Raw genomic sequence first — 24,746 nt, forward strand, 5'->3', positions numbered from 1 at the left:
GATGGAAATCTCCATGTGGTGCATCCCCTGAAACAGCCTGGTAAATTGGGGGTAATTGGTAGGTATCAGGCACCATATTTTATTATGGGGTTTCCCACCATCTCAAGCCTCAATCAACACTGTCAGTCCTCTGTGAGATCCATTGCAATGGAAATGAAAGCTCATCAACAGATGATGAACAAATAATCTCTGCTATTCTATATGAATGAAAGAAAATGCCTTGGTCAATTGAACCCAGAGTGAGTCTATTTCCATGTCATCATCCCTGCAGGGGATGGAAGATTAGGTACTTTGCAGTACTCCGTAGCACCAGCCGCGCTTACTAAGGTAGATGGATAAAGGTGATACCATGATACTGTGTAGGTAAGAATTGTGTCTGAGTGAAATCATGGCAACGGACTAGATACTAAAGATCTACTCTGTACTAGTTCTTCTCACTCAACTCTTACGGAGTACTCCATAATCTTAGCAAGAAGAATCCAGATCTCTATTCTCCATAGCATATAGCATATCCAGCTAGCTCAACACTAAACCAAGCCCAGCTCATACACAAGACCCCTAAGTCCTAACCCCCCCAGGTTCCAACTCAGACAAAGACGAGCCGATCCTCATATCCAATATATCTGGGACCTGGGGTCCTGGTATCCTGATTCTAACTAAGGACGGGGGTTTCGCTGAGGCTGATCCATAGCATTGACCACCAACTTACCCCTATGGAGTTGTACAGAGCACGGAAGTGGCGTGGGACAAAAAAAAAGGCTCCTGAATCCTGCTAACTGTTTTGTTGATATCATTATCGAGTCTTGTCCCCTTTTCATGCAGGAATGGGGGGGGGGAAAAAGGGGGAAGATGCAGGTTGCACAGGTGTTCATGCACGAGAGTTGGAGTTCACATGTGTAGATGTATGCATACTGCAGGTGGAATACAAAGATGGAACCTGATAGGTTCTGATTGTGTATGCAGTCTTACCATACATGATTATGACCCAGGTATAATCTTTACACTGCTGTTACGGGATCGATGATGTATGTAATGACGATCTGGTACATGTATGGTTGGGTCGGTACCTTGATACATGGGTTACTGTCATGTTACGGAGTCCGTACACCCAGGCTGGAAGCCTGCCTTGAAGATTGACTGGATCGCATACCCTTGATGAATAGAAGCTCTTTGATAAACCGACTAGGGCTTCTATCTCAGACAAATATCCGTCTGGCCAGGTCTTATCGTCCCTGTTGAAACAGCCTAGAATGACGTGCTTGTTTGCCTGGTGATGACGGTGCTTTGGTCTATCGCAGAGCTAGGGAGTAGAAGCCAATAACAGCCAATAGATACTCTAGTCGATTAGCGTCGGTTCTTAGCACTCATGCTCGAGTGATAACTGTTTGTAATCAGAGATAACCAGAACGTCTGTATTAGAATCACGGATCAAGGATATGTCTGGAGTTGACATCCATGAACTCCAGTAGTAGCCGAAAGTGGAGGATGATAATAGTTCATTAAGACTATGAATGGAAAAAGGAGGAGCACAGCTCCAGGAATGGTATGAGGAGTATCACAAACTAAACAGCTTGACTGGTATCGCCGACCAGCAGAAAACGAAATAGTAACCATGCAGCAGAAATAAAGAAACCGAACCCTTTATGCGGAAACCCATTGAGGAGACACCCGCTTGATGAACTTCATAAACTTGAAGAAACCGACGGCATACTCAACATTGCCATGTGGATCAACCGTCCGCTCTGGGAATGCTATGCCGGCTCCGTATAAGCCTTTGATGGTTCGTCCATTCTGGTCATAGAAGCCACCTGTCTCGTGGTCAAAGTCTGGCTCCAATGCCGCACCGTTCGCAGACAGCTCTGGCAGGGGATCCCGTGTGTATCCAATGGCCTGGACGATGTGAGAGCATAGCGGTAGCTGTAACTTGAATTGTGCCATCTCCTTTCCATTACCGCAGTCAACCTTGGTGATGAAGCGACCTGCCTCAGAGGTCGGCAGGGCTTGATCTTCAAGCTGCGAACGGGCAAAGTCTGCAGCAAGACCTTTGAGGCCGGTGTTGTCTCGGAGAATCCAGCCGTCCATGAATTCGGCATACCGAAGAGGATGGCGGGTAAACCATTTGACCCGAAGCTGAGGGTGGGAGCTGCGCGCCAATTCGACCAAATTAAGGAGCGATAGAATTGCGCTATGTGAGGCTCCTACTACCGCAATTGTGACCGGTGTGTTCCGGGGAAGGTACGAGGAGAGTTCGCTGGGCTTCAGCACTACATCGAGGTCCAGCCTCTGAATGTTGTGCCCCGGCACAGGAATTGGCCCTGTCGACGGGGATGATCCCGTGCACAGGATGAGTCTGGGTGTCTCAACCTCAAACTCGTCCGAGGTTTCATGGTTCTTGATCCGTACTGTCCAAGAAGAAGTCTAGAGATGCGCGCAATATATTAGCCGAGGATCTGCTTTTCTCCAAAACGTCTTCCTTGAGAAGCGCGCGGATGGTCCCAAACTGACATTTTCTGCCAAGTTGGCTGCAACGACAAGGCCCCGACATTGAACTACGCGATCCATCTTGACAATGCCTTCTGTAAGGGCCTCAACCATCTCTGCACCATGTTCGAGCTGACAGGTCTTATCCTGATCGAGCTTGGCTAACGTTGTGAAGGCGTTCGGAATGCGTGAGCTGCTGACGACTGCGCGAAACGGCTGGACTCCCGTGGCATATGCCTGGAAGAAAGAGACTTTCGTGTTGCTGTTCAAGACAATATACAGTGAGCCAGGCGAACTTCCAGCTTGACCTCACTCAACCCCCGCAAGAGCGTAGAGTGCAGCTCACCTAGGAACCTCGCGGTATTTTCTGCCTACGCGACCTGCCTGAAAGAAGGGATCAACCCAGGCGACTTTCCCGACCTGTTTCTCCAGCAGGTTGCCAACAACAGCCAGACCAGCAGGACCGGCGCCCACGACGACCGCAGCGCATTTTTGAGGTAGACTCATTGTGAGGATCAATGAGTAGGAAGAGTTCTTGTGCTGGGATGTCAAAAGATGAACCTGATTCGAGAAAGGCGAGAAGAAGGGGATTCCTATCAGGGTATTTCGCGCAGAGTAGAGTAGAGTAGAGTGCAAGAAGAAATCGTAGGAAGAAGATGCAGGTCAATGGGGATTTAATGAGGAGAGCAGAATATTAATAGCTAGCGAGCGTCGTCCCTCCTTCCCCTGGTCAAAGAGGGGGATGATTCAACCAGAGATCTCGTGAAGAGAAAACGGGGCAGATTGACGTGAGCAAAGCAATAGAACCACATTCCCATATCTTCTTGGCTTTCATCAAGCCACAGAATCACTTGTTTACCGCCTATCCATCCCATGTGAGGACAGGCGAGAACCGATGAGAACCGCCCAAAAAGGAAGCCAGAGCAAGGGATTCGGGCGAGAGAGCGCATGATCCGTCATCCATTATCAAGATAGGGTCCCAGCCGTCCAAAGAGAGCAGAGGAAGCGGCCGAGCAGGCAGCGATGACCCTCCCTGAGACGCCGTTTCCCGTCTCTCAACTCCAATTACTGTGTCGTTCTCAGTGTACATCCTGTATCCTCAAACCCCGGCGGAGAGCATCAATCGGCGATTGACGGGCTTCCATTCCTGATCGCTCAGTGGCTGAACAATGAGCGTTGTGCAACGACGCATCAAGGCCCCACTTCCAGACTGTCCGTGTGGGAGAATCGCCGGGGGTCGCTTTCCGTCGGGGTCGGGCGTGAAACTTAGGTTAGAAGGGCCTTAGGGTGTGTCACTGTCACCATCACCCTGGAGCTGGGGGCGTCATGGGGATTCCCACGCGAGATCCTGATGGAGCAGGCGGATAAGGCAAAAGAGTCAAGGCGACATTCGTATCCGTTTCTTTGTAGAAAAGTTCTCCTTGCCGTCCGTTGTCGCGGTGGAGGATGCAGGCTGCTTATATTCAAGTGTTCTGGCTGCGGGATATGGCGGTCTTGGCGCAATTGCGTGATTTCGATGGGGAATGAGGCCATTTTCCTGTGCTTGCCTGAGCATGAAGGCTGCCATTCTGCGGTGTCAATGTCGATCAACTTGGTCACTACTGAACAAAGTGACAACTAGATATACATAAGTTAACTACTGACTACTACTTCCTTGGTTCTCTCGAGTCACTTGGATCTTTCGAAATAGATGATATTCATTCTTATGATATATCAAAGGCGCTCAAATACGCACTCAAACGATGCTGTCAACTGCATTCCTCCTCGGCTCATATTAAGGGCATCCATCCAACCTTGTGAGATCAAATCACTATACAGCCCAGAATACCCGGACAGACATGTATTCAACGTGATTCGACCACCCAGGGAATCTTGCTCGCCCCCATACAGCAATGGAATCTCCAACTTCCAACGTCCGGACAACTCGTCCATCCAGTGTATCCCGCCCTCGACTAGATAAATGCTCAATCTCCATTGCCTCTGCCGACCTGCTGTCAATATTGTCAAGATAATGCCACACAATGTGATAGGTTTGTGTCTCCGGCACTGCGGTCTTGTTCGCTTGGATTCTGTCAGGCCCCGGTAAGTAGTGAGAATTCTGGTGACTGGTCTCTCCCTCCCGCGTTGCCTCCGCGCCCTGCTGCCCACCTGTTTCATCGCTATCATGTCGTGATGCAGTGTGTATGACTTCGGTATCGAACCAGGTGTAGGACCCATGGAAGGGGGTGTCGCCTCTAGGGCCACCTCCCCAGCCCTGATCATGAGACTTGATTGTGAATATGATTTTGCGACATGGATGTATAGTCCGATGAGGGAGAATCTTCGGAGAGGCATCTTCTAGGATCTAAAAGTCGTCAATGGGGAGAACCACGCCCGAAGGGTGGGAGCCACCTGTAGGAATCAACATACCTTCTCATCATGACATAACGGGACTGTCTCTAGCAAGATCTGATCACGGTCCTGCCTGATGAACCTCGGAGTATCCATTCGTGTCTCCACGGAAGGCCAATATTCCGCAGCTTCAAGTATCAAATCCACAATCTCCGCTGGCAAGCCTGCTGCGACAATCTTCCATTGTAAAAGATAGCGAACTTTGAACACATCAAACAATTCCGGATAGAAGAATTCCGGTTCGGTCTCCGTGACTGTGGGTTCGTCGACAGGTTCCCCTGAAAGGGTCATCGGGTTGTCCGAGTCGCGGAATGGTGGTGGACGGGGACCGCGAAAGTGATTCATGATGGATAATACAATAGGAAGTATCGTCTAATTGCACGACTGTATGAATATATCGAGAATCAAGTATTGCAGCGCAGCAAGGCCAATTCGAGACTGTCAAAACTGGCTGATGTTTCGAACCAGCCTAGGCACCAATACAAAAGCGACACCACTTGACTCTGAGTTAAGCAGCAGTATTTCTTCAAGAAAATCCTCTCACTCAGTAGCCACAAGATATTGATAGTGAAATTCAAGAATCTTGGACTGGTTGTGTTATTGGATTGGGCTTATAGCAGTCTTGTGCTGATACTGCTGTTATCTCCACGTTGAGGCGGGGAAATTCAGAGCGCTGAGATGAACGTAAACATCAAACAAGGCAGTCTCAATGAACAGGCAGCACACTGATCAGAATCAGCCATATAGCATTGATCTTGTAATTTGGTAACCTTAAGAAAGAGGGCAGCCCCTTGTATCTGACAATTGAACGAGGTATGTGAATTGAAGTCGTAATGATCCTCATTTTGCACTGTTGGCTGATAAGACAACATATATAGCGGCACCAGATGACGTCAGCCATGGCTATCTGGAGTTTCTTTGAAGAGTCAGGAATCAGAAGTGCTATGGAACTGAAACAAATATATATATATATATATATATATATATATATTGGCTACAATACAAGGATCGATTGATAATAGACCGGCACTGCCAAGGTCACTTCAGAGAAAATATTCTTTCAATCACGTCGAAAGGAGGTATAGAAGACGCTGGGCTTTTTTGTGGATGCTTCATAAACAGCCCCAAATGGAAGAAAATAATGCACAATAAGACAAAATATGCCACAGTTATCTCACAGAATGACCACCTATTTCGCTGCATTCGCCGCAATCTTTCCTTTACGTCCTCCAGCAGCCTGGTAGGCCGCAGCTCGCTTGGCACTCCGATTCTTGGGTTTGCCCTTGGAGCCACGGCTCTTGGTCTTCACTTTGATGCGTGATGCGCTCCCTTCGGTGGCCCGATGGCCTTCGAAGACCACCGAGTTCTGGGCAACCGACCTTCTTTCTCCAGCCTTGAACTGGGACGCACCAGCCTTGCCAAACAGCTTGCCCGCGCGACCTTGGAGAGTCGTGAACGCTTCTCCGAGTTTTCGGTCTCTAGCAGAAGTCTCAGGGCCGTCACGCTTCTTGGAGATCTTCTTCGCCCGCGTGACACGAAGTTTGCGAGGCAGCATGGGTGGGAACTTCTTGCCGTCGAGTAGAAGCGCCTGCTCTACACAGTTGGCATCGTAAAACTGGACATAGGCAAATCCCTTTCCCACACGCGTGATAGGATCACGGACCACCCGAACAGATTCGACATTACCCCTGGATGAGCTCTTGTCCTTGGATCCCTTCGTTTGAACATTGAAGGTGCGCCAGAGGCCTTCTTCGACATCTGCAGGAACTGATCTCTTCTTTTTCTTCTTCTCGTCGTCGTCTGGGTTGGTTTCGTTGTCCACGAAGTCCAGATTGCCGACGAACACGCATCGTTTGTTGTCGACCGGGGACGGATGCGCAATGCTGTCGACACGGAGATGGCGGTCGAGCACGACTGTACCATTCAAAGCAGCAGGAGCTTTGCGCGCCGCCTGGATCGTACTATACACGGCATACGCATTCGTGCTTGGCGTAGTATCATCCAAAACATCACGTCTAGCGAAATCCGCTCGTTTTGGCACCTTTCCACCACTGGCAAAAGCCACAGAGCGGAAACGGATCGACTCCACTTTGTGAGGCCCTGTAGATTCTGGCAGTGTGGAGAGGAACGAAGCCAGGTGTTTCAACAGAGTCTTCTTCCCCGATTTGGACTTGATGGCCTCGTTCGAGACATTGCCGAGGAACACGGTACGGTTGCTCTTCTCGAGTTCCGTAGATGCCTTGTCGCCGCCTTGACTCTCATGTTTGGGAACGGTAATTTCTTCCTCATCCTCCGAGCTCTCCTCGTCATCATCCGCGGACTCATCCGCAGATTTCTCGGCATCCTTTTCTTCCTCCACCTTTTGTCTCTTCGCCTTCTCCGCACGACGCTTTTCCTCCTCCTTCTGCTCCTCCTTTGCTATCCGTCGCATGTAAGTTTCCTCCACTTCCTCCGCAGCAACCCTCTTGCGCTTTTTGCTTGAAGCTGCCTGGGTCTCCAGAACCGGCGTACTGTCGAGCTCACTGGCGTCTTCCGGGGCATCTTGCATATCCTCATCATCCTCGATGGCAGAGTCCTCCTCTAACTCGGACAATTCTTCGTCGTTTTCTTCGTCTTCTCCCTCATCCTTGCTTTGAGGAATGAATGTCTGAACAGGAGTTTTCACTGGGCCAGCCTAATTTATTCCAAATGGAGAAATGTTAGTAATAGGTCCACGAATCATAGCAAGTGAACACATACACTTTGCTCGAACAGTGAGGCCAGAGTTGGGTCAATGGAGGCACTTCCGCTGAGGAAAGGTAAAGAGGCATCTGTCTTGCTGGACTGGGCGACATCCTTCGACTGTGTCTTGCTTTTCTTCCCCATTTTGTGAGGCAATTCACTCAATAATTTCTGATCAGATAATTAATACACGAGTCAATTGCTGATGGTTGGTTGCTGCCTCTGTCTGCCGTCGTTTTTCGCGACAGTCTTTTTACATTGGCAAAAAAATTATCTTGGCGACCGGAGCTTGATAAGGTCACGTGCTCGGGTTATCAGCAAACTGCCCACGCAGCCAACAGGCATATTGCATCTGTGACCACCCAATTCTCCTTCTACTTTATTCTGCTATCAGGGGACTCTTTTTCAAAGTTTGTAATATTTTGCGGGGCTACTTGATCGTAATGTCCGAGAAACCACTTTACCCTACATCTGAGGACAGGTACCTCGAAGTCTGTAGTGCCCAGCCCATTTATTTATCAGCAGGCGCACGGAGAACGGGGAGAGATAATCCGCTGTTAGCAGCAATGATATCACTGGAAGCAATGGCTCGAGGGTAATAACCCACGAACATCGGGCATTGGGCACGAGTTTTGGATTGAGAACAGAAGAATGGGATCGCTTTTTGTGATATATCTCGTTAGTCCAGAAATGTGCCTTACCTAGAATATCATGTAGGAGATATTTCCGGTCAAAGGGTGCTTCTGGAGCGCTCGTCACATGACGTGTAACTATCGATACCAGGGCGGTGAGGCTCTTTTGGCTTGCCATAAATAAGAAATAAAAATACGGCAGAAACAGCAATACGCCCCGGAATACCGCGACAAGCAAAAGAGTTGCTTTTGCTCTGCGACTCTCCCTCACCTTCTTACCAACTCCCAGGTGACCGTTCAGTTCTGGAGCACCAGCAGCCTGCTTTGCACATCTGTCGATCTTTTTCTGCTTCTTGTGCTCTTGATACCACTGTTCAATATCCATTACTCGCAATCCTCATCAAGTTTCCTCTTATCCATGCCGCCTTTCCTTTCGCGCTGCAGTGTCGTATCGCCCGCTTCTTGAAGTCCACCTCCACCACCACCACCACCACCACCACCTCCTCCTCCTCCTCCTCTTCCTACGTTCTCCATCCTCCTACATACGGCGCTTCCGGATACTCTTGAAGAGATATTTGCCTGAGTTGGATTGGGACAACTACTTCCAGCTGGATTTATCTTAGTCCTGTGTTCCTGTGGCTTGTCCCTGTGAGCGCGGTGGCTAAGTGAATCGTGCTCGGTCGCGGGCAGTGTTGTCACTACTTGTTTCGCTGCTGGCGCATTGTTGATTGGTACGTTTTTTGATGGTTCGAAGCATAAATGGTGGTTTCATCTGGTCTATTCTATAGCCCAACTGTCTGAGTCCATCTGCAAAAGTTTGTTCTCCATGATCGTTGGCACCGCGCAGTCTTTGACACCTGCTGGTGATTCCGGGGTGTGTTCCGGGTTGCTAGCAGAATGATCAAATCTCCGCACCGCCTTCGTCTCTGCAGACAGGAAGCAGCCCGAACAAGCTATGTTTCGAAGGCCCCTCAGTCCTCTCTTTGCTGTCATTCGTGCTCTCCTGCTTGCTGTTCATCCCCTGCAGTAATACCTCTCTAACAGTACTATCCAGTGTTGCAGATCAAGCCCGCATTCTGACAATCCTGACCGCCTGACTTTTCACCCTACGAACTGTCTGTCAACCTATACTACATCATCTACCTATCTTTGTCGAATCTCCCTTTCTCTTTCTCCCTGAATACTGCGAACATTGTGCGCGATTGCTCATGGAGGTGGCCGAGAGCAGAGAGCCTGCTTCTGTTGGCCCGCCAACAGGGCTTGACGCTACTCTCACCAATGGCGATGAAAATCTTCTGCTAGATGATTCGCTCATGGATGATGGACGATCAAGTAGTTTGAGCGAGATCGACGACGACTTGGACAATGAGCCCTCGGACTATGACGTGTCCCCCAAGCCCGAGAGGTTGGCGCCCGAGAACGACTCGGAGGCTGAAACGGAGCGCATCGAAGATTCCCCCAACCATTTTCGCAAAACAAACATCGTTGTAAGCGGCTATGGCCCCAGTCCTAGCAAATTGGCTCAGTCCACGACATATGACGACGCGGAGATCGAGGACGAGCATCTTGAGGATTCCCCCACCAAGCCTCGCTCAAAGCCCAATGGGATTACCGACCTCACCGAAGTGTTGCCAGACCTGGAAGACTCTACACTATCCGAAGGAGCTGGAAAGAAGCGCAAGCGGCCTGAATCTGCTGAGGAATTTGAAGCAGAGTCAGGTGACGATGAGCCACCTCAGAAGCGCCGTGGATCCGTGAAAAGCGAACTGAGTGACCCTCCTGCCGATGATATCGTCCTGACCCCCGAGCCAATTGAAGAATCGTCTAAGGCCATCGAGGAAGATACTCCGGCCGATGATATACCCGAGTCCGACTTACCCATAGCACCAGCAAAAGGCAAGAAAGGCAAAAAGGGAAAACGAAAAGGGCGGAAACCCCGTGATGCCGCTGATGATGACATTGATAGCGGTGTTGTTGATACTGGTGCAGAGGGCCCTGGTGATGAAGGAGAAGATGACCAAGCAGAGCGCGCGGACGACGCCGATGACGGCGACGCGGCTGCAAAACTTGAGGAAGAATGTAAGCGGCTCTCCTGCTCCATTTTATCGCAAATTACTTGGGCATACTGACAAGGACTCATAGCAGCTAAGAGGATGTCCGCCATGGAGTCTTTAGCAGTTTTGGAGAAGGAATTTGCAACCTTGCGCGACAAGTGAGTTTCGCCGCTTTTTTTACTCTGCTCCTCTTCCGGCCGCTGACAATGTTCGCGTAGGATATATGACGAAAGGATATCCAAACTGAATCGGGAATTGGAAATGCTCACCGGACCTAATCCGACCCATCCTGAGTTTCTGCGACAACTTGAGTGTGTGAAGCGACACCGTGATGCAAAGATTCAATACGAACACACTCTGTTCCAATATCGTCTCCAGGCTCTGATGAACAAGAGTCTGGCGGAGCGGACTCAGACGCACAGTACGTTTTTCCAACGGATCCGGGACACTCGTGAGAGGCATTCCAGCGCCGTCAGCAAGCAATTCTACGCTATTCAACACGATCGATTCAAGACAGAAGAGCTCAGCGCACAACACTACATACCTTTCCCCACCCGACGTTCACAGCAGATTGCACATCAAACTGCGTACAACCAAGAAGTGTCTATCATGGCCGGTGTCGCCAAATATGTTGGTTTCCCAGCCGCGCCATCATTGTCACCTGCGCGGCCCTCCGAGCTTGACGAAGACATGGAAAAGATGGGCGTAAGTCGGTCTCGGTGAAGCCTTGAAATTGTACCGCTTGGAACTAACACATGCATGCGCGCAGATCTCGATCGAAACGCGAGTGCCCATCTCACATGCTTCGTCACATTTACCACGTGGGGCAATGCCAGCCATGTCTTCGAACGCATTTCGCACAGCTGCAGAGGAGGCTTTCTTAGAACAAACTCCATGGGCCAACCCGCAACATCCCATCCATCAACAGCAACAATTACCACCGAGACCACAGAGTCGCGTATTTGAAAATCCACATAACTCGTCCTTTACAACTCCAGCTGCTCAGAAACGCGTTGTGGACATCAATGCTCCCAATGGCTCGGCGTCGACGATTGCGGAAAACCCCTCGGCTGCGAATTCGTCAGCAAATAACACGCCGTACGGGACAGAACAGGACCACCAGCATCATGGCTTTGGGCAGTTCGCGCATCCCGACTATGAGGCTGAACGCAAATCTGGGTTTCGATCACTAACTTCCTCTCCGCTGGACGTACGAAAACCACCTCCATCTTCGTATGCTACGTTAGATCATCGAGCTCCCCAGGCAGCATCGCCTCGCAACTCCGCCTGGTCACCACCACCCGCACGAATTGGGCTTTTCCATTCAGCTGCTTCAAAACAAGATTCATCGCCTCCCCCACCTCCAAAACCGGTTAATTCTATACACTCGTCGTCGGGGATACTCACTGGTTCCGGCTCCGGTCAAATGACAGCCCGGTAGGATCTTTCCTCTTTCTAACCACGAACTTTGTGTTCACTTCCTCCTATGTCCAGGAGTGTCTGGGTGGGAGCTTGTATAGGGTGCCAAGTGTTGTAGAGTCGAATTTATGTATGAATGGCTTGTCATGTACGACTGAGAGATACAAGGTCGAATCTCACTGCTCTCCCAAACATCTTTTCAAAACGGTGGCTGGTCTAATCTTCTTCCTTTCGTTCTTTGAGCATTGTGAATAATTGGCGAATGGGTGCATTCATGGGTGTACCAGGAAGTGTCTACCACACAATACATAGTCTGCTGGGGCCTGGGTGCGGTTTTTGTCTGTTGGTCTAGGTGTGAGGTGTTCTGCTTCGGTTGCATGGGGCCTACGTGAAATATCTATTTTTCCCCCAGATGGGCAAAGGAAATTAGGAGTTTATTTGATGGATGGAGTCAGGATGTGTTCTCGAGCAGGATCAGAAAGGTTCGCTCTCGCGCCATATTTTGCAAAGATGCACAGTTATCGATTGAATCATGTACATATCCAGATGAGGTAAAATGTCACCGAGTCTTTATCGCCTACTGTCTGTCTCTTGCCTGGAGGACCCTATCTGTCCCTTACTGGCTGCTTTCGATTACCAAAAAAAAAACCTCATGGTTTCGATGATTCTCTAGACAAAGGACCGTAGAATATCAGGCCTGTTCGTTTTACAACCGCAGATGCTGACAGTATGTAAGATTGTGCATATTAAGTCAAGTCAAAACACATTGCATACCAAAAATAATAGGAAAACCCGCAAGGTATCATGTGCATTAAAAAGGAACAAATCACAAGCATCCTTCCAGTTGCATAATCTATTCATACATTGGCAATCAAATGTCATCGAGGGCTGCAGGCTGACTCAAACGGCAGATCTGTCTGTGGATGTTTATTCCGGTGTTGAAGAGGCTGCAGGAGCTTGCTCTTGCCCACCGCCATTTGTCAGGGATGCATCGCCCTCTGCCGCCGCTATACGGCTCGGTAGAGTTTTCTGCTCCGGTTGTGGCGGTTGTTGTGGCTGCTGTTGTTCTATAGATTGCGGCCGCCATCTGGCCAAGACTTTACCCGCAGCTGGTCTCGATTCCTCGTCTGAAGAAAATGGAGGTGAGCTTGGTGGAATTGAGGCAGATGCGGAAAGGTGACACTTACAAGTATTGTAGACATCCTCCAAGGCGTTCAGACAAATCTCTCGTGCGGGAGGGCGAAACATGATGAGATACCTGAGCAGCCGGTTAGTTCATGGACTCACCACTGACAATATAGAGTAGACGCAGGAGAGGAAATGAGGAATGCGGCAAGTGGGCGCTTACAGTAGGGATTGAACACAAAGATTGACTCGTTCAGGGTCTTTTGCAAGACTAGCCACTCTCTTCGTGATTGGAATCGTCACCTCTGGAATCTCGCTTAGGAATCGAATGAAGATCTTAGTATCTCGCGAGTCCAAGTATGGTAGAAAACCATCAAGAAGTCGCAAGACCCAAGTATCGTAGTGCAGCAGCACAGAGACCTCCTCATCCTCCTCGGTCCTCTGAGAGGCGGCATACTTCATCTGAACTCGGTCATTGTACCATTCTTCGTTCAACCACATGATTCCCACATTAACCCGCGCTCTAAAGTCCTCGAGGATGTGCCGGTATAATGATTCTCGGATGAAGTTGGATATCGTCGGGTTTCTTCTCGCCGGTACGTTTTGCTCGGACTTCTTGTCGTCAACTTCCAACCCGGCAGGAGCTCTTGTGGCGAGTCGGGCGAGTAAGGTCACCCAAGCATCCCGATCAAAAGTGCTGCCGGCCAACCTGGAAAAGCCCAGGTGCTGCTGGCCTTTCCCTTTCGCCGGATTCGGGGCCATCGCAGTTGCAGTCACCATTTCAAAAACCCTTCCTACTGCGCTGCGGCCAATTTCTTTCGCCTCATCTTCGGTCAGAGGTGGAGGCTGTGGTAATACGAATGGGCCAAGAGAAACTAGGTCCGGTTGCAAATCTGCCACTTCAGCAGATATTGTCTCTGGCTGTTCGGCAGCTGCAGCAGACGCATCCATAGGCTGATATTCCGGTTCATAGTCATCGTCTTCCTCCTCGGCCACTGCCACTGGAGGCCTCGCGGCCTGCTGTTGACAAAGAGTCTTGTATCGTGTTCTGATAGCCTGTGATCATATGTTAGTAATAGATTGAAATTGAAGTGCCTCACAGATCACGTACTTCCACAGCTTGAGTCAATGCAAACTGGTCGACCCTGGCTAGAACAGGGACCGCGATCTTAACAAGGAGATCGGCGGGTAGTTGATTCACATCAAATGAGGAGAGCCCCGAGTCCTCGGTCAATGTGTACAGTTGCGCCCAACTGATGGGGCCAGCAGGTAGTGGGGGCACTTTGAGGACTGGGGGTGTCTGAGCATCAAGTCTGACACGTTTGGCATTGTCAAGGCCATCTGTCGGCTCGGCGGGAAGTCCACGTTTCCGTGAAGCGTCATCGACGATTTCCAAACGGGACTGCATGAGTCGCTCGATGTGCTGCTGCATTCTACCCGCGAGTGGATGATTGGGGTTTCTGGTGAACGATCAGCTTGTGTTCCAATTCCAAGAACGACTGCAATTTCTCACCTCTTCATGACATTTATGAAAAGCGCACGGGCTGTGCGTTCCATCGATTTAACGCTGACTCGGGTGGTGGGTGTCATCGGGGGGCGCACTTGCTTCGCAGGGTAGAAATTGAGGATAGTGTTGATAATCTTGTTTCCAATGGATGGGCGACTTCGGATTAGCACCGCCAGACAGTTCAGCGTTGCATTAACAAGGATTGGATCGCTAAATGGAGAAACATTAGCGAGATCAGGTTCCTATGACAGGACAAGGACAGGAGAACGGTACCTTGCGTCTTCTTGGAAGACAGACAACAGCCTATCGAGCAGGCCAGAGGCTTCCGCTTCCAAATGGGGAAGAGTTAAGACGGGATGATTCTTAGGAACAATGGCCAGGGAAGTTTCGTTTTGCTCGGGACGCTAGGAGCTGTCAGCTCAATCATGGTCTGCCTATCGAGACACCCAAGAAACAAATGGACACATACCCTAGGGTCTGCTATGGGGCCATGTGTCTGGACCTGGACGACTCGCTGCACAAACTTGATGCAGCACATCTTGACTGGATAAGGGGAGGTGTCCCATCGGCGCAAGATGTCCTGTTTGATGGCTGTCATATTCTCCCATAATGCACTGTCTTGCGGATGATTGATTCTGAGTTGGGGGCACAACTGTCAGCAAGCAACGCCAAGTAACCAGCATTTGACTGGGTTGTCCTCTGTCTGCGAGGATCTACGAGGTATGATTCTCGAAAGATATCCACCGGGGTAAGCGAAGAGCATTGTAACCTACATGTGCCTAAAAGCCAGCGGATACAAGCTAGCTGCGATTTGCACTATATGCTTCATGACCATTGTGTCTCCCTCGGGCAGATCTAGGATCTCTCGTGCTGTCTGCAACACAACTGGTGCCAATTGTTCCTTCTGGGTCGCCGCCAACGCAGGACTGGCGAATGTCTCTGCCAAAAACTCCGATCCCCATCGTCGCAGTTCCAATCGCGCGTGCGCACCGATGATAGGTATGATTCCGTTCACGATCTGTGGGTAGAAAGCGGCATCGCCGAGGACAAGGTTTCGCGCAGCATTGAGCTGGGCGATCTGTTCGACGAGGTGATTCGCCGCAGCCTGCGCCATGTTGGCTTCGTTTAACGACTCGAGGAACTAGCCAGAATGGGGTGGGTGTATGGACAAAAAGCAAGTCGGACAGGCGTGTCAATCTCCTTGGTGTTGTCTACGCCGGATATGTTTAATGTGGGAGGGGAATCGCAATTGTAACAGATCAGGCATGAGACACGCAATCCAGTGGACCACTGAATGCTCACGAGACAGATTCAATACAACGCGTTGAAGGAATAGTTGGAATACCCGAACCAGCGATGAAATGACCCGGCTCCCTCAAGAAGAATAGGGATTGTTTTCGAGGCTGGAGATGGGTTCCAAACAGAAAAATGGTGCAATTCTACGACCCTGCAAATGTTCGGAAGATGGATGTGCGCTGCTCAAATGGAAAAGATGAAGATGGCAGTTGGTGATGATAATGATGATGATGATAATGATAGTTCAACAGACGGCGAGTTGTTTCTGCTCTCCGCCTACGGACGCGAGTTTGGCCGACCTGGCGATTGATGTCTGTCAATAATGAGACCCCAGCCGAAGCGCATCAAAAACTATTCCAACTGTCCAGATTAATATATGCACTACGATACTCATGTAAGCCTTTTTCAAAGGGAAAAGGCACGACTTCCCAGGATTGAAAAAGGCCACATTGACCCTCCTCCAAGCAAATCGCGCTTTCTGATTCTGCCGGCAGAAAAAGCCCACCACCACAACGCCAAGACTGCGTTTACCTCCGAACACTTTCCTATACCGAGCCATCATCCTCGACTCTCGCTTCACTGTACATACTCACATCGGCTTTCGTTGGATTCCAATTATCATTCGTCTCATATTTGACTAATCAGACTCTACTCGTGCACAATGGCCGCAGGAATGTACGTACACCCTCCACGCAACGCTTCCTCCGGCAGATTCCTTCCCCAGCTCCCTCAGTCCCAGTCAGCCCATGCCATTTCAGATGGAACGCTAACAACCCATCTTCGTTCATTGCAGCTTCAACTCCACGTACTACGGCAAGGACTACCGCGCCGGTGCTGCCCTTCTGCGCGCGCGTCGCCCCTATCTTGTCAAGAATGCTCTCACCGGGTTCGGTTTGATCGCATTCACCATTAGTGTCTGTATGTATAACCCGTGCATTTACCGTCCCGATATCTCCGATGTCCGATAAAGGGCGAGAAGACCCAACTCTTGTATTGTACTAACCTGCAAATCATCTCAGACGCATACACCATCCGTGCCGTTGGCCAGGATGAGTTCTCCGACGTCAAGGTCCCCGATGCCCCCGCCAAAGCCGAGCAGCAGAAGCAATAAAAATGTCCCCCTCTCTTTTCCTCTGCTCGGTCTATATCGACGGATGGGGGGTGGGATCTCTACGGGCCGTTACGGCCCATCTGTTTGATCTATGTATCAGCTATGGTGTATTGGGGTACGGCGCATAGGGTGACTTATTCAATTCTTACACTGTACATGCTATACTGGGTTCGCTTGTCGCAGTCGTTCCGTGCCGCAACGCTCTCTAGGAGCATTGCTCGTATGTCTGCGAGTCCAATGGCCTTCTTCTTGGGCACCTTGCGTGCAACTTCGTCCTCAGCGCGTCGCCAGGGCTTGGTTGATGTCCAAGTGGAATCTTAGGCGCATGGCCGAAGACGCAACGCAGACGAAGACACGGGACTTGCTACATCTTTAGACGAATTATACATCTCACTTCCCTTTCTTCCTTTACTTCTGTATTAACCCGTTTGCCCGCAGTGTTGTTAAGGGATTTATGCATTGCCTTGCCCCCATCGACAACATCGTTAGGGTTGCTTTCTTTAGGGTGCGAAATGCCTAGACAAACAGGATCGGATCGGATCGTGTTGAGACTCCCGCGGCGACGTCCGACTAATAAATACTGTGTTGAAGAAGAAAGGGTACGCTAAACAGGTGGAGAGATAATTTTGGCACTCTCGCCTTGCTATTAACCATACAAAAAACAATTCCTCTTAATCCTACACTCTATTCGGTTCTCAGAACCCGAGTGCCCTTCTTCTTAATACTCCGCTTTTTCTTGAGACCTTTGTCGAAGGCCACCGCTTGGTTGTGGTCTCGGCCAAGGTTGTCGAGGTCCTTGACCTTGTAGATACGGATGATCCAGTTTTCACTGGTGAAAGCTTCTTCCAGAGTCGAAAGCTGGGGTCCCTCGGCGGGGAGCTTCGAGCCACGGACACGGTCCACGGCCTGGCCGGACGGGAAGAGCGAGTTGAAGTTGTAGTAAGACATTTTGTACCTGTGGTCCACATTAGTGATGATGCACGATAGAGAGGAGGCATGGGTATGTCGTACATCAAACTGTTGCGCATGGTGGGAGTGGCTCCATCATCCACACGGTATTCTCCTCGGGCAGTGAAAAAGTCCCGCTCTTTGACTTCATCGGGCCAGATACCTTCCGCGATACGAACCATCCACAGGAACTTGTTGATATCGTCGCCAGAGTAGCCCAGCAAACCGCCAAATACCACCAGCACATAATCAACATCGTGTTGGCGGAGGATCGGGTAGCTGACCTCCTCACGGGAGCTCATCGCCTTACCAACAGTGGCGATGTGGGTGTTGTTCCATGTGTTGTTGTCAACAAGGGTGGGACGGTCCGCCATACCACCGATCTGGTAGCCATAATCCCACCACGACATGACCTTGGCATTGTGAGGAGTGTTCTGGCGAAGCCAGTAGTACGCCTCACGGTAGTCATCAATGATATGCTGGCTTCCATCGGGCATCCGGCTGGCCAGAACCACGGAAGGAGAAGAGTACGCGTTCGAGGTAACCCAGGTGCAGTGTGCAACAAAGAGGAGCAGATAGACGACGATGGAGCCCGCTACAATGGCCTTCGACAGATACGAGGTGATCCCAACTGTCGGCTTTCGCGCAGAGCGAAGCGGTTCCGAAGAAGCGTCTTCCTCCGCTGCTGCTTGAGACTCCGGGGTAGGGGAAGAGGCCACCAGATAGGTGTCCAGGATCGACGAAAGAGCCATGGCCGCCGCGACACAGACAATAGGGGTCAAGGTCAGCATCAATCGAACCATGACACCGGCGAAGTAGCTCGCAAGCACCGAATAGATCACGACAAAGACATGTTCGTCCTTGAGCTGGCGGAAGCACAAATAGACACCCGCTGGGAAAAGCCAGATCAGGAAGTTCAGATCAAAGAAGAAGGCGGGCCAGGCTGTAGGCTGATGCTCCGAGACCGAGGCAATGATGGGGATGTGGATCTTAGCATAGCCCGTGTCCCACAAGGAATAGAAACGACCGCTCCAGGGAGCAATCACCCCGGTGACAGTCAAGACAACGAGCCCAACGAAACCGAGTCCAAAAGTGATGATGATCATGGCGGTGAGCAGTCTCTGGAATTGCTTGCCAGGAACGAAGCCACGAACAAACTCGGCAAAGGCCACCAACTGAAGCAAGCCGAAGACACCTGGCAAGTTGTCAGCTTCACGATCACCTTGACATGCGAGAGAGCAAGCTTACCCAAGGCAGACATATGATCGCTGTTGCGGATCGGCAAGAAGCCCACAAAGGGAATCTGCATACTAGCAAGAGTGCCCAGCGCATACCATGTGGTGTAGCTGATGTAAATACGGGAGCTGTACCGACCCATGCACAACAGTACAAACACGTGCAGAGGGATCAGGTTGGTGATGAAGACATAACCACCCCACGCAGACACCATGTATCCGTAGAAAAGCGCAGTCAGCGCTCCCCACATGATAGAGCCATTCTTAACAGCCTTGATCCACAAGAAGAATGTGAAGACAAGCAAGAAGATGGCAATGGCTTCGTTGTCGTAGCTGCCGGCAACGGACCGGGAAATATAACCAGGGACAATGCCCATGAAAGCTGCCGCCAGCAGACCCGCCGAGGGCGATGGAGTCATCTCGCAGGTCAGAAGGTACATTGCCAGCGCGGTCAGCCCGGAGAATCCAGGCGCCAGCAGGACACAAATGTTGCGAATATCGACGGGGAGAGCGAGGAATCGCAGGACGTGGTAGATGACGCCGCTCGTCACCATCAGTCCAGGGTAGAGCGTGCCACCGGTGACACGACCCAGAGGGTGCCATGTTCCTGCACAGGTATCCCGTTAGTTCTAAGAGCGAGAGATAGCGAGAGATAGCGAGATAGTCGTCCATGATGAACTCCTTCGTCCACGGCGGGGATGGTACATACGGTCATCGAACCAATCCCAAAAGCTGTAGAAGCCATTCTCCACCAGATATTTTGTTGCTCGGAAATTGAACCAAGGGTCAACTGCATAGACAGAATTCATCCATAAGCATCCATCAGGTTTTGCAAGTGTTGGGGAGTTGCGTATTCGCAAGCCGCATGCACGGTGGCATCGGACGGGTTGGCTGTATACATACATTCGTGGATGATACTCTCGAAACCTAGTCAAAGCAATTGATCAGTATGGTTGGTCAATTGACATTCCAATACAATCGGTTCTCCCTCCGTCACTTACGGATGACACTAAACAGACGACTGGCAACTGCTGCTGCTGCAATGGTACAGAGGATGATAATCCGCAGAAGACCGCGCGTGTTCCTGCCGGAGTTGCCCTTTAGAAGAACATCGATGGGTTTATCGGCCATAATGGCCAGAGAAGGAAAAGAAAAACAAAATACGAAGGACAAGGAAAGACGGAAAAGAGAGGAAGTCTCTCTCGATCTGCTTCTGCAGCTGATGAGAGGGAGGTCAGTGTCGGATGGAAATCGACAATACTCCGTGGTTTTCAATAATAATAGACAATAGATAGATAGTTTAGTTATGGGGGCAGAGCTTCGCAAGGTGGTCTCTTCGGGCGGCTTGGCGTTGCGGCATGTACGTAGTAGCAGTAGTAGTAGTACTATTATTACAGTCGAATTAATATTGGGGAAACCTCCGAGTTGTCCCCGCACTGTATCAACGATCTATCATTATTCAACAGGTTGATAGACAACGTTCTTAGAAACTGAGCAGAGGCTCTTATTAGCTCGCACCATACATAACGATGAATTTACCTCCTCTCTCTCAGGAGCAACTGGCCGCGGTCTTCACGTCCGCCCGTACACCTTCTGAGCTTTATGAAACCTTGGCACAGTATGAAGCTCAAGCTTGTCTTCTATCAACACCAAATAGCAAAGAAACAGAGCTCTTGAGCCTATTCTACTCGATGTTTTTCTTCTCCCACCTCCTCCTTGACGACATGTAAGTTGCACGTTCGCCCAAAGCACGCTGGGGGTCCCCATGTCACGGCTAACACAGCTCTGAATAGTTACGAAGCTCGTGCGATGACGAAACGGATGCCACAGGACTTAGCGCACACCGATTCTTCATTACAGAACTGCTTGAATCTTCTGCGGGCGGTGTGGCAGAGGAAGTATGAGCAGGTATACACCATCCTGAGGGAGCTACCATGGCCAGAGTCTCTGAAGCCAATAGTACAACGATACGACCGTAAGTCGCTCAGCTTGCGTCCCGGAGCTTGGGACTACTCATCTCTTACTCTTTGGTTTAGAGCATTTTCAAGAAAAGACCTTAAAGGAAGTCAGCAGGGTCTACGAAGCAATACGGCCCGATGCAGCCGCAAACTACCTTGGTCTCGATGTAGCCGCCGCGAAGCAGGGTGATCCCGCGATCATCAAGAAGTTCACTGCTTGTGGGTGGGCATGGGATGAGAAGACCATGCTGTTCTACCCGAAGCCCATCATCTCGCCTGCGGACCAGATCGGACACTTGTCCAACAACCTGGGGGAGGTTATGGCGCTACTTGGTACACGCTCGGGTTGAGAAAGCATGGGAAATCAATGAACATTATGAACAAAACTCTTTAAGATGATAAACTCAATCAAGAGGGAAATGACGGCATCAGCTGTTGCGACCGGCAACCCTTGAGACCCATTTCGATAGCTTTCCACTTCTCTATGAGCACACACCGCAGAACCATTTAGAGCCGACACGGAACACCCGGTCAACGCATGCTGGAAAGATATAAGGATCAGCGGCGACAGGTATAGCGTACGGCATTTTTCTTGCTCTTCTGGCCCAACTGTAGTGTACAGAAGCACGGTACCCCAGGGTATGTACAAGGCTCGGAAAAAAGGTCTATAGGTTAGGAGACAAACAACTGAAAAAAAAACATCATTCCTTTCGCTCGCAACACGAAATTGGGAAATTAGACCAAACAATAATACATAGCCGGAGGCCGACTTGAGCCATCCTTGTTGTACCCTAGGGAGGTACGCTTTTCGCACGAGGGTAAAAACCACCGATCCTTCTATATCTGAGTATCCTTGACATGTTCCAATCTATAGCTCCCCAGCCTTCAGCTTCAGGAAGGCTTCCAGGTCGAACCGGCTGTCGTTAGGATCCGTGATGACTGTGTGGCGCCAGTTAGTATCAAACGCGCATAATAAGCCGGCTGCGTGAGAGTCCCAGCGGCGACAACATAAGTTGATTCCAGGCCGGGGTAATGAAATACATACCCCCACTGTCTGTCTTGCTGTCCTTGGGCGCCGTCTTCTTCTTCCATTCCGCCTTGGCCTGCTCAATCAGACGTTCCTGACGAGCATATTCACGGCCAGCCTCGGCCTGCTTAGCCTGGGCTGTGATCGAGTTCTGGTGGTAGAAGCCGTAGACGAGACCGGCAACGAGGGCCGAATAACGGAGAACCTGCAGCGCGACGGACGTCAAGTCAATATGGGCGGATGTTGGGGTGAGCACGGGTCCCTGCGGGCACTCACATTAACACCTTGTGTGGCCATTTTGAGAAGATCCTGTCCTCCGGAGCGGCGATGGAAAGAACTCGAAAGAAAGATGGAATAGAACGTCGGATACCGAGCGACCGTTTGAAAGGGTATCGACTGTCAATGGCAGGCAATCGGACTGGGGATACTGCAAGAGGGCTTGGTTCAAGACGAAGTTCCTGTTCGCGAGTTTTTCCGGCCCGTCGGCCCCTTCAGCGCTTATGTCATCCGCCAGCCCGGATTTCTGGTTGCGGGAACGGAGTAGTTCCAACGCGAAGCTGCGATGTAAATATAAATAACAATCGCTAAGACCTGGATAAACAAAGGCACAGAGTAGGTCCGGTCGACCTCTGTGCGCGATTCTGCTTTCATCATGTCATCCGTGCAGCAACGCAAAGCTGAGATTCTTGCGAAGAGAGCGAAACTCGCCGAATTGAAACGACAGAGAGAGTTGCGACAGAAGGAATTCTCCCAGAGTCGGGCCAACAGCGGAGATGCTTCAGAGGTATGGCAGGCCCCGCAACGTCAAAAGTTCGGAACAAATTTTGATTCTATATTTTCTACGAAGATCGTATCGCCTGTTCCCAGTCGTTCCGATAGCAGAGCTGAGCTCGATGACCTGATCTCCCGCCTTGTCGATCGTCCGGGATCCGCCTCTGTTAGCCATGCCGACGGTCCCTCGCGACGAGGTAGCAGGCCGAACTCCGTTCTAAGCGCCAGCCAGCTGAGCGGAGATAATACTGAAGCGTTGAATCCTACTACAAGAGCGTTTCATCAGTCGATCGCCGTTCAAACCGATGTGGCAGAGCCTTTCGTTGCCTCCTCTGCACCCCCGCCGCCCCCTGAACCCAAACCCGAAGTTGTCACATACAGTAAAGGAGTGCAAACAGACGAATCCAAAAAACACCAGTCAGACTCAGAATCAGAGACAGAAGACTTGGAAGATGGAACAAGTTCAAGCAAACGTCACAGTAAAAGGGGCCGCGAGCGGGACGAGGAAATCAGGAGGAAGCTCCGCAAGGAGATTGAGGAGGAACTACAGGCCACTCAACAGCAGGCTGTTGATGGCCCAGGGGCTGAGTCTACGAACCTGCGTTATCCCTTGCGCACACTGGATGATGATGAGCTGAAGGCGGTCACATCTTCAGACGACTTCCTGGACTTTGTGGAGCGGTCAACTCGTGTTATTGAGCGGGCCTTGGATGAGGAATATGATGTGTTGGCGGATTATGAGCTTGGGGGGATTGATGGAGATTTGGAAGACGATGTTGAGCATGGGAAAAAACGTAAGAGTATCCGAGAGGTTTGTCAGTTCTATGATGAACGGTGGAGCAAGAAACGTATGATCAGTGATCTGAGTTTCTCTCCCAAGGTCAGTGGCCCCTTTGGTCCTGTTGAGCTTTGGCAGGATCTCTGACTGACTGTCCACACAGTTCCCGGAACTCGTGCTGGCGGCATACACTAAGAATCCTTCTGCTCCTCACGAACCCGATGGGCTCGTCCAAGTTTGGAACCAGCACTTGCACTCCCGCCCCGAATATGTGTTCCACTCGACTTCCGATATCCTAACGGCCAAGTTCTCGCCCTTCCACCCCAACCTCATTGTCGGCGGTTCGTATTCGGGGCAGGTCCTACTATGGGATACGCGATCGTCACGGGCAGGTGGTGGTGCCCCAGTACAGAAGACGCCCCTGACTGGCTCTGGGCACACCCATCCCGTGTACAGCATCTCCATTATCGGCACACAGAATGCGCACAATATCTTGACAGCGTCTACAGACGGCGTTGTCTGCGGATGGACAGTTGATATGCTGTCACAGCCACAGGAGTACCTGGAACTGGCCACACCACCGCCGTCCAAGACAGAAGACCTGGCCCCGACAACCATGTCCTTCCCTCAATCCGATCCGACTTTCTTCATTGTCGGCACCGAAGAGGGAGGCATCTATCCCTGCCACCGTTACGATCGTGCGGGAGCCAAGGCGGGTACAGATCAGCGGCTCGCGTATCGCGGCCACGCCGCGCCGATCATGTCGACGGCCTTCCATCCTGCCAGGGGCCCCGTCGACCTCGGCGACTTAATGTTGAGCTCCAGTCTGGACTGGAGCGTCAAGCTCTGGCGCGTGCGGCCGCCCGCAACGACGGCACCGGCCACGTCGGCGGCCATTGCCACGAACCAAGTGGTATCTCCGATCCTCGATCTCAACCGCGAGGATGTTGTTTACGATGCCCGGTGGTCGCCCCACCGCCCTGGTGTCTTCTCCCTCGTCGATGGTGCTGGCAACCTCGAGGTTTGGGATCTCTGCACGGACACCGAAGTCCCCGTCGTGCGAACCTCGCCGTCCAGGGGTCGTGGCGGTATTCTGACCAGGAGTCTGAACAAGGTGGCTTGGGAAGAGCGGGAGGGCAAACGAATTGCAACCGGCGGGCTGGATGGTGTCGTGACTATCTTCGAGGTCGGTAAGGGCCTCAGCGGCACCCCCGAGGACGTGCCCGCAGAAGAATGGACCGCGATGAAGCGCCTGGCAGGGAAATTAGAGCAGAGGGATCGCGCGAACTAAG

At 51.0% G+C, this 24,746-nt stretch overlaps 10 protein-coding genes across 10 annotated transcripts, besides 8 other annotated features; 4 read left to right on the forward strand and 6 right to left on the reverse strand.

Moving 5' to 3' along the window:
• Nucleotides 1-1,641: 1,641 nt before the first annotated feature.
• Nucleotides 1,642-2,988, reverse strand: ACLA_057740 (uncharacterized protein; the record flags this gene model as incomplete). The annotated part of the gene is made up of 3 exons (XM_001276543.1): nt 1,642-2,418; nt 2,506-2,743; nt 2,828-2,988. The coding sequence occupies 3 exons, from the start codon at nt 2,986-2,988 to the stop codon at nt 1,642-1,644; spliced, it is 1,176 nt and encodes a 391-aa protein (XP_001276544.1).
• Nucleotides 2,989-3,093: 105 nt separating this feature from the next.
• Nucleotides 3,094-3,113: a microsatellite.
• A 1,178-nt stretch (nt 3,114-4,291) lies between these two features.
• ACLA_057750 (uncharacterized protein) lies at nt 4,292-5,217 on the reverse strand (the record flags this gene model as incomplete). Its single annotated transcript, XM_001276544.1, has 2 exons — nt 4,292-4,825; nt 4,891-5,217. The coding sequence occupies 2 exons, from the start codon at nt 5,215-5,217 to the stop codon at nt 4,292-4,294; spliced, it is 861 nt and encodes a 286-aa protein (XP_001276545.1).
• Nucleotides 5,218-5,831: 614 nt separating this feature from the next.
• Nucleotides 5,832-5,862: a microsatellite.
• Nucleotides 5,832-5,863: a microsatellite.
• Nucleotides 5,864-6,061: 198 nt separating this feature from the next.
• nop12 (rRNA-processing protein NOP12) lies at nt 6,062-7,737 on the reverse strand (the record flags this gene model as incomplete). Its single annotated transcript, XM_001276545.1, has 2 exons — nt 6,062-7,546; nt 7,612-7,737. 2 exons carry the CDS (start codon nt 7,735-7,737, stop codon nt 6,062-6,064), a joined length of 1,611 nt encoding a protein of 536 aa, XP_001276546.1.
• A 957-nt stretch (nt 7,738-8,694) lies between these two features.
• Nucleotides 8,695-8,725: a microsatellite.
• Nucleotides 8,695-8,726: a microsatellite.
• Nucleotides 8,727-8,765: a microsatellite.
• Nucleotides 8,766-9,433: 668 nt separating this feature from the next.
• ACLA_057770 (uncharacterized protein) lies at nt 9,434-11,720 on the forward strand (the record flags this gene model as incomplete). The annotated part of the gene is made up of 4 exons (XM_001276546.1): nt 9,434-10,304; nt 10,371-10,437; nt 10,498-10,984; nt 11,049-11,720. The coding sequence occupies 4 exons, from the start codon at nt 9,434-9,436 to the stop codon at nt 11,718-11,720; spliced, it is 2,097 nt and encodes a 698-aa protein (XP_001276547.1).
• A 905-nt stretch (nt 11,721-12,625) lies between these two features.
• ACLA_057780 (RNA-processing protein PTA1) lies at nt 12,626-15,444 on the reverse strand (the record flags this gene model as incomplete). The annotated part of the gene is made up of 8 exons (XM_001276547.1): nt 12,626-12,825; nt 12,886-12,956; nt 13,047-13,879; nt 13,935-14,283; nt 14,337-14,540; nt 14,604-14,734; nt 14,800-14,965; nt 15,104-15,444. 8 exons carry the CDS (start codon nt 15,442-15,444, stop codon nt 12,626-12,628), a joined length of 2,295 nt encoding a protein of 764 aa, XP_001276548.1.
• Nucleotides 15,445-15,836: 392 nt separating this feature from the next.
• Nucleotides 15,837-15,867: a microsatellite.
• Nucleotides 15,868-16,287: 420 nt separating this feature from the next.
• On the forward strand, nt 16,288-16,737 carry ACLA_057790 (uncharacterized protein; the record flags this gene model as incomplete). Its single annotated transcript, XM_001276548.1, has 3 exons — nt 16,288-16,301; nt 16,420-16,544; nt 16,646-16,737. 3 exons carry the CDS (start codon nt 16,288-16,290, stop codon nt 16,735-16,737), a joined length of 231 nt encoding a protein of 76 aa, XP_001276549.1.
• Nucleotides 16,738-17,421: 684 nt separating this feature from the next.
• Nucleotides 17,422-20,051, reverse strand: ACLA_057800 (dolichyl-diphosphooligosaccharide--protein glycosyltransferase subunit STT3; the record flags this gene model as incomplete). Its single annotated transcript, XM_001276549.1, has 6 exons — nt 17,422-17,692; nt 17,749-18,880; nt 18,934-19,527; nt 19,630-19,710; nt 19,824-19,847; nt 19,922-20,051. The coding sequence occupies 6 exons, from the start codon at nt 20,049-20,051 to the stop codon at nt 17,422-17,424; spliced, it is 2,232 nt and encodes a 743-aa protein (XP_001276550.1).
• Nucleotides 19,555-19,580: a microsatellite.
• A 398-nt stretch (nt 20,052-20,449) lies between the features above and the next one.
• Nucleotides 20,450-21,228, forward strand: ACLA_057810 (CSN8/PSMD8/EIF3K family protein; the record flags this gene model as incomplete). Its single annotated transcript, XM_001276550.1, has 3 exons — nt 20,450-20,646; nt 20,714-20,895; nt 20,957-21,228. 3 exons carry the CDS (start codon nt 20,450-20,452, stop codon nt 21,226-21,228), a joined length of 651 nt encoding a protein of 216 aa, XP_001276551.1.
• Nucleotides 21,229-21,746: 518 nt separating this feature from the next.
• Nucleotides 21,747-22,202, reverse strand: ACLA_057820 (ATP synthase subunit e; the record flags this gene model as incomplete). The annotated part of the gene is given in 3 exon segments (XM_001276551.1): nt 21,747-21,817; nt 21,924-22,167; nt 22,182-22,202. The coding sequence occupies 3 exon segments, from the start codon at nt 22,200-22,202 to the stop codon at nt 21,747-21,749; spliced, it is 336 nt and encodes a 111-aa protein (XP_001276552.1).
• Nucleotides 22,203-22,557: 355 nt separating this feature from the next.
• Nucleotides 22,558-24,745, forward strand: ACLA_057830 (putative dynein intermediate chain; the record flags this gene model as incomplete). Its single annotated transcript, XM_001276552.1, has 2 exons — nt 22,558-23,556; nt 23,618-24,745. The coding sequence occupies 2 exons, from the start codon at nt 22,558-22,560 to the stop codon at nt 24,743-24,745; spliced, it is 2,127 nt and encodes a 708-aa protein (XP_001276553.1).
• Between the last annotated feature and the right edge of the window lies 1 nt (nt 24,746).

This window comes from Aspergillus clavatus, genomic scaffold (genome assembly GCF_000002715.2).
Source record: "Aspergillus clavatus NRRL 1 1099423829736 genomic scaffold, whole genome shotgun sequence".
Lineage (NCBI taxonomy): Eukaryota > Fungi > Ascomycota > Eurotiomycetes > Eurotiales > Aspergillaceae > Aspergillus > Aspergillus clavatus.